The following is a 14965-nucleotide window of genomic DNA, read 5'->3' on the forward strand; positions in this document are numbered from 1 at the left end:
AAACTGCGTCAATCGGCCTTCAACGATAAGAATTAGGCGTTATTTTGTATAATTTCTTCAATCTTTATACTCCACACCAAACAGATCTTCGGCAATGTACCCTCTACGCAGGTTTCGCTCCGAAACCGGAGCATCCTCAGGAGATGTTGACTTTGTGTAAGTAAGGTTTCATAGACATCTCTTAAGGATTCTTCGGTATATGATGAGTATATCTTTATATATATAAAAATGCGCCAAAATAGGACCAGTCAGCAGTGATAAACAGTAGGATAAATAACTACTTGCAAGTCCTAAAAATACTTGTAAGGAAGTTAAAAAAAATATTATTTTAGTACTTAACAATCGCGCGCGCAATCCAGTGTTTCCGTAGGTACCTAACAAGGTTGCAATGCTTAGGTTACGAAAACGATTTCAATTGTTTCAAACAGCATACATAATTAATTTGCATCGCTAAGAAAGGATTTCTAAAAATTCCAACCCTAAGAAAGTAAAATGGGCGATGAAAGTTTATATAAAATCTTTCATTTATCAGTATATTTTTAGAACATGAAACTTCGATTTAAGGTTTTTGATTAAAAATAAAGAAATACGTGTTTAAAAATTCCACCCCCAAAGACATTAAATTGTAGATGAAAATTAAAGTTTCTGATTTTTTAAGCCATTTTTTAAGTAATGTCAATTAAACTTGGTATATCTATACAGGCAAAGGTGATTGACTGACTGACTGATCTAACAACCAAGGAGTCCGAATCTAATTTATATCCAGTAAGGCGAATTCGATTAAGCGGACATTAATTGGACTAGTAAAATGTTCTGATGAATATTGACAATGACAACTGACACCGACTGGTCCTTTTTAAGATTCAGTACCCAAAGAATAAAACGATACCCTTTCCCTAAGACTCTGTCTGTTCGATCGTGTCTGCCCGCCTGCCTGCCCGCCTGTCTGCCGGCTGATTTATTCAGACACGAGTCTGATTAGAAAAACTCTATAAAATAGCCCATCTATCGAAGAAGGATATAGAGTATATCTCATCACGTTAAGCCTAATAGGAGCATAACACAAATGTAGAATATTTAAAAATCGGGGTTTTTTTCCTTTTAAGACCTTTCGCTTCGTGCGCTGCGTAAACGGTTTAAGTTTCGTTAAAATCACGTATAAAAAAATTTTTCTCCTTCAAAAGTTCTAAAAAAAGCCTGGGACAGCATATGTCTACCTTTTAAGGTTGACTTTTACGCGGACGAAGTCGCGAGGGACCTCGAGTATGTCTATAAAGGAAGACGTTTGACACATTAATATTTACTCTGGGGACAACTTCTTTCGTTAAATATTTACCTGCCCAGTTTGTCAGCCAAAACTGAACCCAGTATGGAGCCAGTGCATCCACCGATGATGAATATGGACACGATGGAAGACCACAGCACGTTCAACCATGTCTTGCTCAGTGCCACGTCGTAGCGGGTTATGAAACTCTCGTTGCAGAAAGTTTTAATGAGCTGGAATGAAAGTTCAATCATGTGAGTAAGCAGTAACGGCATTCTGAAAACTTTAATAAATAGATACGAGTCTCCGATTTACAAGCTTTATATTAAACTCCACGAAATTCTAATATGTAATTTTTTGTCTTAATTCGCGCTTCTGCAGTGCATCAAAAATGTTTGCGGAGAATCACGTTGATGACTTCTACGCAATCATGAGAAAAAGATCTGCATCAATGGTGAGCAGAATGTGCTGAAGCTCCAACCATATTTTTAAAATATTCAGCAATAAATTGGAAAATCCCTTTACGGAGCACTGGGTTGGTACCTTAATTAGGAGATTCCTAATTATTTATTATTTATATATTTGACCAATTTAATTTATAATATATTACTATATTATATAAGGTCATTGTTACTGTTTTAGCTCTGGATTTTATCTGAATTAAAAGTTATTACATTGTTATTGTTGTAGCTATGTATTTTTATCTGAATTGAAAGTTATTTTTATTACTATTAATATTTCATGTAAGTTTTTTTGATTTTGTTTAGTTTTTAATTATCCTGTTATGTATAGTGTAGATGGGTCATAGTTACCAAATAAAAAATATTATTATTATAAACAACTGCTTTGTCGGTCGAAAAATCAAAAATTAGAACTTCGATATAGATTATTATGGTCACCCTACGAAAGCTATCAGCTGTCACCCTTTTTTTTATACAGAGAAAATTACCTGAAGCATAGGGTTAACGGACGGTATGTAATATTTAATAATAATGTATTTATGTAATGTATATTTAAGTGCATTAATCTCTATTTACCTAAATAATTATATTAATGTTGTTTTGGCACACTATAAATATTTATTTTGTACACGGGCGTGAGAGTAAATCTCGATAATAATAAATATACTACGACAATGCACACATCGCCATCTAACACCCAAAGGAAGCGTAGCTTGTGTTATGGGTACTTAGATGACTGATGAATAATATACAGATAAACACCCAGACACTAAAAACATTTATGTTCATCACACAAACATTTTCCAGTTGTGGGAATCGAACCCACGGCCATGGACTCAGAAAGCAGGGTCGCTGCCCACTGCGTCAAAATGGGACTTGCATCCACTAAAAAACTCTGTGTGTTCCTCGACAGACCTATAAGTGAGAGTACGGGATTCACTTGCGTATTCACCGCACTAGTAATCTGTCACCCTGCGTTCAACGTTCGGGAGAAAATTAGATGGCCGAAAAATTGATGCTCATGGAATAGCCAGTGGCGTGCATAGAGGGTATACACAGGGGATGAATTATAAAAAACTTAAGGATGAGCATTGTAAGAGTTTTAGACTGCATCATAACTTACTGCCAGGCAAGATTGCAGTCAGGAGTTAACTTATAACAGAGCTTACCTACTCTTGTATGCGAACAGACCGGTTGCCAAAAAGGTTGGTCGGTGTTCTGAATTTTCGGCATTATCAAATACATATGGTACGAAAATAACGGGGCCTGTTTCTCCGACATGATCTTAGGTTAAGGGTTTGGAGTCGGCTGGACCGTTACACTTCTCAGAACACTCGAGGGGGCTATGAACGGTATCCCACATTATAAGGTCGCATTACAAATATTATGTTGGCGCTTAAATCCGTGTCACTAGCACTTAGATGGTATTCATCGTGACTTTTATTAATACGCAGCGCCTAATAAGACGGACAGCAAAAAAAAAAGAAAAGAATACATCGCTGTTGTCAGTTTACTATTCTACGCGAATAGCGAAACGCGTCAAAAAGCCTATCCTTAAGTATTTATAACTCGTACGGGAGATTTTCTTATTTTTATATCATCTGCATACCCTGTGCATACCCTCTATGCCCGCCACTGAGAATAGCTTACGTCAGCCGGTGTGTTGACAACTCCAATGTTGAAGCCGACTGGCAGTGACGAGCCCAAGGTCGTAATGACACCAGCCAGCACCAAATAGAATGACCATCCTGCTTTGTACTCGTGTGTTTGGGTCAAATGTTGGTGTTCGTTTGCTACCTGGAAAGAACCGTTAGTATCCATTATTATTACTCTTTATTTGTACACCAGATGAAGTAAAAGAATTATACAAGAAAACAGAAACATTAAAAATAGAAGCAGAATACAAAAGGCAGCCTTATCGCTCAGTAGCGGTCTCTGCCAGGCAACCTTAGAATTAGGGAAAAAAAAAACAGCAGGTAGTACAAAATATAAAATATGTACATACAAACGAATAATTAAATACTAATACATAAACGCTAATAAATAAATACATAAAACTAATTCATACGCAAATGCATCTAACTTATAAAATAAATAAATAAAATAAATATTAAAAATATAAAAAAACCTAATAATATATTATTTACGATATAATAAATAATTAGATAACAATAAATAAATACTATTAAACAACGTCTTCAATAAAATTAAACAAACGCATATAAACTAGCGATATTGTTGTGCAATAGAATCTCTATTAACGTAACTACGTGGCATCGTTCATAACAAACAAATATATCGGCTTACTAATGCATAATACGTTTGAGGAGTTTCAAACTCCTTTGGTTACCGTATTCAAGAGACAGTTAGTGTGACCACAGAATTGACAACATACAGAAACCGTTTACACGACTAATATTGAAGCATCCAAAACCACTTCACTTTAGTAGTGTTTCTCGAACAGGCGGTTAGTCAGTTAATTCCAATTGACAGTAATTATTTTACCTCAAATGGTCTAAACGTTTACCATAAAATGGGAAAATGTTTGTGAGCTAGTAACATTCCGCGGGTGTTAAGAGAGTGTGCGGGGAGTTTTCATCGGTTTTGGGCACAATTGCACAGCATACGATAATGGCTGAATGAGGATTCTGGATGCTTTCAATTCTGTGAGTGAGCATGGCCCGAAAGCAGATTGATTTGTGAATTAAGAAATAAGTTACGAAAAATAATACAAATTTTACTTTATCATACTTAATGTGGGAGTAAAAATATTAAAAATTGTATTCTTGTATATTCTTGTATGGTTTATTTATCGTAACATAAAGTACCTATAACTTACAAATTTTTCGATGAGCGTCGCCGAACTCTCATCAGATACATATTATCCGATGGTTAATAAATTATTCAAGTCTTCAAGTTTAATCCGTAGTTCTAAGGCACAACTCTATAAACCTAGTTAACGACTACAGAACACCATAAAAAGGAAAGATTGCAAATTGGTTTATAGGATATAAACGAGGAGAGGGGAGAGACGGGGAGATTCGATTCATTATAAAAAATATCGTAAATGGAAGCAACTGACAATGGAACAGAGTAACTGACTAACCAACAATATGAGATGGTAATAACAAAAAAAAGTTTGTTGTGGGCTTCTTAGACCAGGATGCGTTTGGAACCCTCGTAGCTTTTAAGTTTACGAATATGGTTATCGCAATCATCTCAGTACCGTGTAGTTCTCATGTAATGTACGCATCAAATGTGCCACAGCTATGGGCCTACGTGAATTAAGATATTTTTCACTATTACTTTGACTTCAAATGTAATCGGTTGTATATGTGTTAAAATAATTACTAATTAAGATGTTCACGATAAACTCATGTTATAAGGGAAGGTATACTCTATAACAATGACGACAGCATTTATTACTTGACAGAGAAAAGGTGAATACCTAGTTATTGCTCTAGCAATCAAACAGAACATATTAACTACAATTGTACAACAATAAATTTCTTGAAATAAAAAGTTCAATCTAGATTTCTCTCGAAAGCCAAAAAATAAAACTTATCGCCAGAATAATGATTAAAAAACTGACAAAGAATCGACAATCACAATACGTGATGAAATCAGAATATCAATGAAACAAGAAATAAAGTATCTATTGATTTTATACTAAACCCTAAAAAAATGTGATTGTATCGATGTTTCTACCATCTGGAAGTGCACAAAGTAATGACAGCAGTTGCTAAATCAACGAGGGATGGTAATAAAGAACAGAAGAAGAAGATGGGCCAGAACCACTCGCACTGCCAGCCATCAAGAGAGAAGTACGTGAGCACAATCGATGCGAAGCCGTGGCCTGCTATAGCTGGTATAAGAGTTAAGGATTTTTAGAACAAAATAATAAATAAATAAATATACTACGACAATATACACATCGCCAAGTAGAACCAAAGTAAGCGTAGCTTGTGTTATGCGTACCTAAGATGTCTGATGAATATTTTTATGAACAATATACATAAATATACATATAACCCAGACACTGAAAAACATTCATGCTCATCACACAAACATTTTCCAGTAGTGGGAATCGAACCCACGGCCTTGGGCTCTGAAAGCAGGGTCAATGCAAACTGCGCCAATAATAGTACCGTTAAAAAAATAGTGTAATTTAAAAATAAATTTTATCAGAGAAGTCATTTCAACTTTTTTCTTTTTTCAGATACTGGTTTAGAGTTAGAGATAAACAAATATTTTAGTCCCCCAAACAGACAAGACATTGAGATCACAAAAAAAGAATAATATAATTAACAATGAACTTCAACAGTCTATTAGAGTTTCGAAAATTAGAGAGTCGAGAAGTCCAATTCTCAATAAATTTTCTGTCAGATCCTGTAATACGGTAATTTTAACAAACAAAAAATAATAGAATAGCATTTTAAGATATAATAACTTTCAAAGTTTTCTGGTCGAAAAATCTTTTAAGATAATTTCCTTTTTATTTTAAATTTTAATTCGTTATTTTATTTTTACTAAATAAATAAATTATCTTAGTCGTCACTGTCACACAGACGATAATAAATCACCCATTAGGAATTAAAATATGAATACTGAATTGTATATGATAGAAATAAATATATACCAAAAAAAAACATGTGCATTAGCAACCTAATTTGTAACTTATTTTTATACGGTAATTAAGTTATTGCGGCAAACGCAACAGTAGAGGAGAGGTACCGCCACGTTACTGGCTTTTGAAGGATTTATTTATTCGCCACTTGAATTATCCAATACAAAAGCTTTGTTACCTTACACGATAATGGTGCCAATTCTGTTGTACCAAAACAATTTTTAAGTGTTTTTTGTGGAATAGGATTTCACCAATATTGAATTGTTTGTACCGTTCAGAGATTTGTGGACAGCTGAATTGGCACCGGTATTATACTAGAGTGCGATTGAAAGGTGTAAAAATATGAGGTTTGTGCATATCTGACAAAAGGATACAGATTAAGGCAACGGACGGTGAGAACATAGTTAGTCCAAATATGAAGGTGGTGAACTCGACCACTATGAGAACAACTGACGCGATTATACCACCGACCAATCTGAAAGGATTAATAGAGCTAAGTGTAGGTTTTCTAATTATAAGAACACTAGCTGTTGCCCGCCTTCTTCGTCCGTGTTAATTACGGTTTTAGTCGCCAAAAATTTAAGCCAAAATACAAATCAAATTAGTTGCGTAGTTAGGGCGTGAAGGGACGACAAACAAACAAACTTTCACATTCATAATCAACATAATCAACAAATTAGTGGCCCAATACAAAACACGAGTTTTCTCTAAAAATGCGTATTTTAGGTTAGGTTAGGTATGCGTAGGATAGAGCTGTACTCTATATTCCTTTTTATTGTAAAATATACGTCTAAATTAACACTTAACACTAACATGTATTGTTTAGGTAAATAATAATACAAATAAGAAAAAATGGAGTATGTTACTAGCTATATCTATAAGACAGTCAACAGTTTTACTAAAAGTATTATTAATTGTTAGCTAAAAGTAATGCTAACTCTTACTGTCGATTAAATTTCTAGTTTAGAAATTCAGCACTAATTCTAACCTTCAATGCTCTGGTTTAAATAAATGCTTTCGATTCCATAGTCTTCGTACCTAACACACTCTTAACCAAAAAAAGTTGAAATTCCTTGTAAGCAAGTATTAATTTTCTCCACGGGAAAAAGGACAAGATGTTTATATCCTTCTGCAGTTTTATCCACTCTACGAGCACCGGCGTACGGGTGGAAATATTATCCAAACAATTTACATGTAGGTACTATTGAACTGGGGGAAACTAGCCCTTTTCCCTGAAGTCGTGCTTTGACAGGTGGGCAAGTAAATTTGATCCCTTGTCAGTGCATAAAAACGTCGGATACAATTTTGAATGAGTGAATTCGAACTGCAATCAGTCTTGTATAGATAGAGTCAGGGGCAACAAACCAAGAATTTTAAACGCTTTGTAAAAATTTAGAGCACCGTTTAATATTAATAAGAATGCCCTATTATGTAAAGTGGCAGCCCAATATTCGCCCGCGGCTAAATGATCAACATATAAAAACTAGGGTTACTGACCTCTGATTTCTGCTCCACTGCCATGTTTCCTACTTCCTAACCACACTTGTAGTTCCTTACGTGGTGCACTTTTAAATGAAGATCAAACTATCGTCTTATACCAACCTATTGTCATAAAGAAGCTAGGCTAGAGTACAAAGTACGTCCCTACATAGTTTTTAGAAAATCATACATAGCTATTTATGCGAGTAATAAAATAGACACCTTATCTATGACACTTTACACGATTTAATATTTTAATTTTTTATTATATTGGTAAAACTGGAAACTAAACAGTCGAACATACCGCAATGCCAACCACCGCAACTGATTTACGAAGGATCACTGTTTATATTCGTAACTTGCTATAGATCATTTCTTTACAGTTACTTACCTTGAACTTTGGTGTCGAAAACCGGTACGTAAATGACGAATAAGTACCATGAGCGGAATTTGCAGTGGTTAAAATGATACTGTCATCACACTGTTCGAGCAACAAAAATCCTAAGCATTGGCCACTTTCCAATGAGAATGACAAAATCTTACATTTGCGATCTACGAACCTTTACTAACTAAATACATTTAAAATATTGAAACGATGGTCGGCATTTTATTAACGTTGGAATAAATTCTTCGCCGTTGAATAGACGTAATTAACGTACCTAAAAATATTCAAATAGGGATCTCGTCGTACGCATTGTACGACGAGATACCTATTTGAATCTTTGAACGCATTTTGGTTCAAAGATTCAAATAGGTATCTCGGTTAATGAAATGAAATCTGCATTTGGCAATGAAGCACCGTACAAAGTTGGATAAAAAGTAGCCTATGTTACTCTTCGCCTTTCCAACTAACTCTGTGCCAAAAATCAAATTGATTAGTTTTTTAGTTAGGGCTCACAACAATAACAAAAAAGCACACTTTCGCATTTTTAATATTACTAGTATCTGAGAATTTTGAGCGTGTCGTCGTAAAGACAGGTGAGTTTATCGAGAATCTGATTCCCTTACGCATTACCATATAGTATGATGGGTACCAAGGGAATCGAGTAATAAGGGAACACTATCTCAATAATGCGTTAGTCGACCCCCAACCAGGTGGACAGACGACATCAAACAAGTCGGGGAGCCGCTGGATAAAAGAGTCCTAGAATCGTGGAGTTTGGAACGCCCTACAAAAGACCTATGTCCTGCAGTGGACGTCAATCGGTTGAAATTATGATGATTTAGATTATGGTGCCCAAAAGCCAGAATGAACTTTGCATTGGTGCATCAATTCTCAGTATCAGAAAAGGGGTGGTGTCAACTGCCGTGCACATTGAGAACATGTTGTCACCGTCAGTTCCGGTTTTATCAATATCACTAACGCCCGACCACCCGCATTGCAGAAGCGGGTTTATGTTCTTATTCCTTTCTCGCTTGAGAGGAAAGGTCTGTGCACAGCAGTGTTACGTTCCAATATACAGGAATGTCACACTTCTGTGCACTGTGCATTGTTTGCTATGTGAGGAGCATCATCATCAATATCCTATGAAAAAAAGGCCTCTCCCACGCCCAAACGGAAGGGTTTGCCCATTATCACCACGCTGGGCAGACGGGTTGGTAACCGAGGTAGATGCTAGTAGTGGCAGAGAGGACGCTGCTGTTTTTTCTCCGATATTTTCCCCCACCTCAGCCACCACAGAGGATATTCTTTGAAATTCCCTTAAAAACTTAAATCGGTCTTCGGTTTCAATAAAAACACTGGGTTATAAATAAGAGTATACTTGCACGTGCTGCGGATGTCACGCAATGTATCCGCTGACCACAACGTGACACCATTACAGTATACTCATAACTCCAGCTTGTGGAACACTACCTTGTATTATAAACATTTGCGATTTAAGCATGATCAATCAGAGTTATGTCTAGTAGGAGGATTCACAAGTGGTATCATCCAAATGTTTGTTGTTGCTAACATTGATGTGCAGCATAAATATTGTTGACGACAACATTAAGCCCTGTGGAACGCCAGCACTTATGGGCTTGGTTTGAAATTATAACCGTCGATGGTTACTTTGTTACTATTAAGAAAGCTGGCAATCCAGTCACTAATCCAATCGCATATCTACGCTGGATTTATCATCCAGCAGGGCTAGCACGGGCAGGAGATATAAATTATTTCCCCCGATTATATCCTCTATCAAGGGATATAATTATCTTTTCCCCTTGCCAGAGCACGGCAACAGGGGAGAGGATAAATTTATCCCCGTTTGACATTTCTCGTGGATATATATCCCCCGCCCATAGCATGGGAAAGAATGAAAGGGGAAAGACTATCCTTTTTTGACATTTGAAAGAGACAATTTTATCCCCGTCCTTAGACGTGGGTTTAAAATTCTGTTAACGAATTAAAGTCGAAAAAAACATGTCTCGTGCTTTCTGGGGCTCTTATTATTCAAGTGAAATGGAGAAATCTGAACGAAAATTACACCGGCGATCTATACGTGACGCCAGTAATCCGTTCGAATTTCCCGATGCCGAGTTCCAATATTTGTTTCGGATGGGTAAAAATTGTGTGCTGTACTCGTGCGAGGACCTTAAAGAGGCACTAACCACTAAATGCTGTCGATGGACTACCCAGTGCACATAAAAGTAAGTTGTTATTAAGTACCTAAAATCACCTTGTGCAAAGACATCATCTATATATGAACGTAGGTTTAAAAAAGCATGGCTAATCACTTTTTGTCTAGGTTCTCACATCTTTAAGGCTATTATTAGCGGACGGTAGTTATCAGCGGGGACAGGTCAAGACCATGGCTGTTGCTCAAACAACAGTCAGCAAATTACTGGAGCTATTGTCAGTATGTGAGTATATATAGGTACTTACTTCCTAATAATTCTCATTAGTAAATATAAATCCCATCCTGTTCAGAGTGCAGTGATGTGATAACTAGTTTTCACTTTATAGCTGAGTGCCTCTTGTACGTGTTGGTAAGATGGGAACTACAAGGTAAGGATAGAATAAGTGAAGAAGACCTAGCAAACCTCAACTTAGGGGATATTGTTAGGTTCACCACAGAGACTGGTAGGTTTCAGGACCCTGCCAGGACACCAGTAAAACCTGTGTCTCAAACATGGGGAATAGGGTGGAATGGTCCTTACATAGGACTGATCACCCGTCTTCCAATGGCAGACATCCCCTCATCAAATATACATATACTTACTTTAATAATAAAATTATTAGTCAGTACTTAGTACTTCAGTATAAGTACATAGCAAAGATATTCAATGCTAGGTACTTTAATTATTTTTCATTTCATTTTAGACTAATGCCAAAGTACATATTATTCCTGGGAACAGACTGCCAGGCAAATTGTGGCTAGAAGCTAGAAGTGAAGCATGGTTTGCCTGATATTCTTGGAGCCATTGACTGCACCCTCCCTTACCATTCCCAAATGGGGTGCAATACAAAAATAGGAAAGGGAGATCCACGATAGATGTTCAACTGGTAAAGACAAATTATTTAGATCTAGAGTTTTCAAAAACTTAAACAATCAAGTAAGTTAATAATTTTAAAATATGTTTTACAGTTTGTGGTGTGTGTCCATGACCAATTCATATTTATTAACTCTAAAGTAAAATATGAAAAGATACAGCTGTATTAAAGTAGAATCGGACAGTACTACATCTAATGTATGTTTTAAATAAAATATGCAAAGTTTACTTATTGTTGCCATTTACTAGTATAAAAGGGAAACAATGCAAATCAAAAAAAGTTACACACCTATATCATTATATTATACTCCTCATAATTACCTAGAAATTACATGCCTAGGATTCTGCTGCATATGTTGTATACAACTAGTCTGGTAAATTATTTATATGAATATACAAAAAACAATGTCTCATTATAATAAAATTGTTTATTTAAGGAATTAGTACAAAACCTTGGCAGTAGATACTGTATTTAGTAATGAAATATAAGAAAATACAAAAAAAAATGTCTGATAAATTATTTAACATGGCATGGGTTAATCATCACGTCCAAATTACAGTGTAGGATTGTGCATATATTTCTATTAAACATTTTATTAAAATCTTGGAGAAAATCTGAAAAAGCAAAACAAGTAGGAATTAATTTACATGTTTAAATTAATAATAATTAATAATTTAATTAATCATTGATCCTGCATTTTCACATACAATTTGCCCTACTAATTTGGGTCAACAGTATTGAGCATAATATAATTTGTATATTTCAGAACTCTAATGGAGCAAATGACAGTAAATTTTGTAAATACGAGCGAAGAACAACATCAGACATCAAATATGCATCAAACAAGATTGTTAACAGTTGCTCGACAAAAAAGAGAAAGATTTATAAATACATATTTTAATTAATAAAATTTCTAAATTAACCTTTTCATCCTTTTTAATTTATTTTTGTGTGATAAATGAGCATCCTGCATTCTTCCATCTATACCTACTCTGGAAAATAAATAAATTCTTCACTTGGTTGACTTTACAGCAACATGTATACTATGTATATGTTGCCTGTGGTGCTGCGTCCCCGTGCTGTTGCAGCTTTTTTAATGTCCTGCCACGTCTGCAAATAAAAGAAAAATTATGCAAGACTTGTTTGATGCCAACAACACTAATAAATAATTAAAATTTTTTGCACTTGCTTACTTTACCGCAAAATTGACTTAAGTGTTTCCACTGATTGACCGTCCCGTCTGGCCCATGCTCCTTCAGTAATGACTAAGATTTGCCACTGGGAGTCTGCCCTTTTGGCTCCTAAGAGTTCCTGTGAATTCCCCAGTGGCAAGGTGGTTGTGGGTTGGCATGAAATCTACCAACATTTGCAATTGTATTTTATTACTTCTTGATCTGAATAAACACAAATTTGTCAACTAATGGGCCATAGAAAAAGGCAAGCACAACTTTAAATAAAATAGTACAAGATCAATAATTTGATATGTAAACAGGATTGGATCTTGATGATTAACGTCTCTGTTTACTTTCACTGTAAAACATTCATTCATTAGGTACGCTTCTAAATCAATAGGTAGTCACTTTTTCAAACATTTTATAATAGAAGACTTACTTTTTAGCACTCATTTTATTTTCTCGAAAGGTAGGTTTTATACCACTTTGAAAAATCCAGAATAAATAATATAAACAAACAGCCGCAGACGAGGAACATTTATAGATAAACAAAACAATAAAAAACTTAGACAACTAAAACAAAACAGAAAACGAAAAATTTATTTGTCAAAACCATGAGCACAGATTAGAATAATTAATTTGTGACATTTACCGGGGGTTCGTCTTTCCCCTATTATATCCACCGTGGATATATTGTCCACCCGTGTGCCCATGCTCGGGGGGTGGATATAAATGCGTGAGGGGATAAACGTTATATCCTTTCCCCGTGGAGAAGTGTCCCCCGCCCATGCTAGCCCTGCTGGATTAGATATTAAGTATGCCAATAACTTAGGAATTAAAAATTTATATTTAAACACCAAGATCCTATTGACCATACTATAATATAAGACAAGATGAAAGTGAATATATTGCATGTAGTGCAATAATTTTGTTGGATGGCTTAAGGCCAGAGATAAGATAGATCAACATTATTATTATTATTATATAATAGACTAAGCAGCTTTTGCTAAATAATTTCATGCGCTTTTTATCTTTTTGATGTTTGTCTAGTCTATTCTTAAACTGATTCAGTGATACTGCAGTCACTACATCTTCAGGCTAGGCATTCCACATTTGTATAACTCTATTGCTGATAAAGTGCTTGGAAGAATTAGATTATCCAAGTTTGAGACAATATCTTTGTCTGGGGTTAAGTTTGTTTTTAATGAGATTGCCTCTTTCTTGCCTACTTTTTAGGTACATATAACTAGTTTTTTTTAAAGTGCTGTAACCATAATACTTAACAATTTGGCTTTATCATTATTAAATTACCTTGCATGTGACATCCAAGCATCACAATAGCTCACAAGCTTTAGATTTTTATCAAATTTTACTGTTCACACAATATTTAATAGAAACTACTTACAGTTGAAAGCAGAACCAATTTTTGTACTCTTTGTTTGGAAACATAAATTGGCAAGTATTTACAGACTAAAATTACCCAAGAACTTACATAAAATATTTGATGCAACTGTTTTACTACAGTTCCCGGCTGGCTGGAGTAAGCAGGAACGATGCTTAATTTCTATAGTAATTATGTCTAAACACAAACAGCATCATACTGCAGTGCAGTCACCCGTAACGCAGTTTTGACGCAGTCTGTATTTACGTAAAAGAATCATGACAAAAAATCACAACACAACTCACTACCTTGAATAAAAGTATTGCTGAAATATCAAAATAAATAAAATAACATAATGGTAAAGGATGATTTCTTACCGGCTGTGATATATCTGGAAGTGACGGTCGTGATACCGGCTGGGCAAACAGTGACGAACACTCTGTTTGCTCTCCCATAGCAGTGTTACGAGCACACAGAAGTGCCCTAATAGGGTTAAAAAGCGGGCTGGTATAAGCGTATCGGCTCCTCTCATGCCGGTTTCGAAAATATTTACAAAGATGTTTTAAATTTTATGAAATTGCCTCCTTTAGCTGGCTTTACATAAACTGACAGCAACGGAAATTGGAATGAGTAAGTTAACCTAAAATCGAATTGTTAGTTAACGTCAAAGTCAAATATTATTGACAGTTGACACAGACCAAAAAATACCAACACTGACCTCTATTATCTAAGTCTACTATCTTATAAGATCGACATAATATGCTGTCGCCGACTTTTCCTTAGAAGGGGAAGGGGAAAATTAGTAATATTTTACTAAAGTTCAGTCTACTTGAGGTCAGTGAGTAAATACATATATAGAATGTTGACATTGGGACCTTAATAAACCGTTAAACCGTAAAATTAGTAATATTTTACTAAAGTTCAGTCTACTTGAGGTCAGTGAGTAAATACATATATAGAATGTTGACATTGGGACTATTAAATTATCTGGGGCTATTCATTTATGGTAGTCACAATTATTTTTTTAACCTGTACTATGGTAATTAGGTGTTTGCCTGTGGTGAACGGCAAGGCGGGTCAACAACCGGAGTTGTCATTGTCATTTA

At 35.3% G+C, this 14965-nt stretch overlaps 1 protein-coding gene and 1 long non-coding RNA gene across 3 annotated transcripts in view; one reads left to right on the forward strand and one right to left on the reverse strand.

The window, feature by feature from the left end:
* LOC120624458 (solute carrier family 2, facilitated glucose transporter member 1-like) overlaps window positions 1-14471 on the reverse strand; it is a 30871-nt gene extending 16400 nt beyond the window's left edge. The window contains exons 1-3 of one of the 2 annotated variants that reach the window (XM_039891020.1): window positions 14237-14471; window positions 3376-3522; window positions 1337-1497 (exon numbers count right to left, since the gene is read on the reverse strand). In XM_039891020.1, the coding sequence (XP_039746954.1) occupies window positions 1337-1497; window positions 3376-3522; window positions 14237-14314 (386 nt within the window). In that variant the 5' untranslated portion in view covers window positions 14315-14471. Of the gene's footprint in view, window positions 1-1336; window positions 1498-3375; window positions 3523-7849; window positions 7973-14236 lie in introns of those variants that run through there. The other variant, XM_039891021.1, reaches the window with a different exon arrangement.
* Window positions 10624-12126, forward strand: LOC120624459. The gene is made up of 3 exons (XR_005658767.1): window positions 10624-10675; window positions 11136-11368; window positions 12073-12126. It is a non-coding gene; the product is annotated as an uncharacterized LOC120624459 (long non-coding RNA).
* Window positions 14472-14965: the final 494 nt, after the last annotated feature.

Source organism: Pararge aegeria, chromosome 6 (genome assembly GCF_905163445.1).
Source record: "Pararge aegeria chromosome 6, ilParAegt1.1, whole genome shotgun sequence".
Classification (NCBI taxonomy): Eukaryota; Metazoa; Arthropoda; class Insecta; order Lepidoptera; family Nymphalidae; genus Pararge; species Pararge aegeria.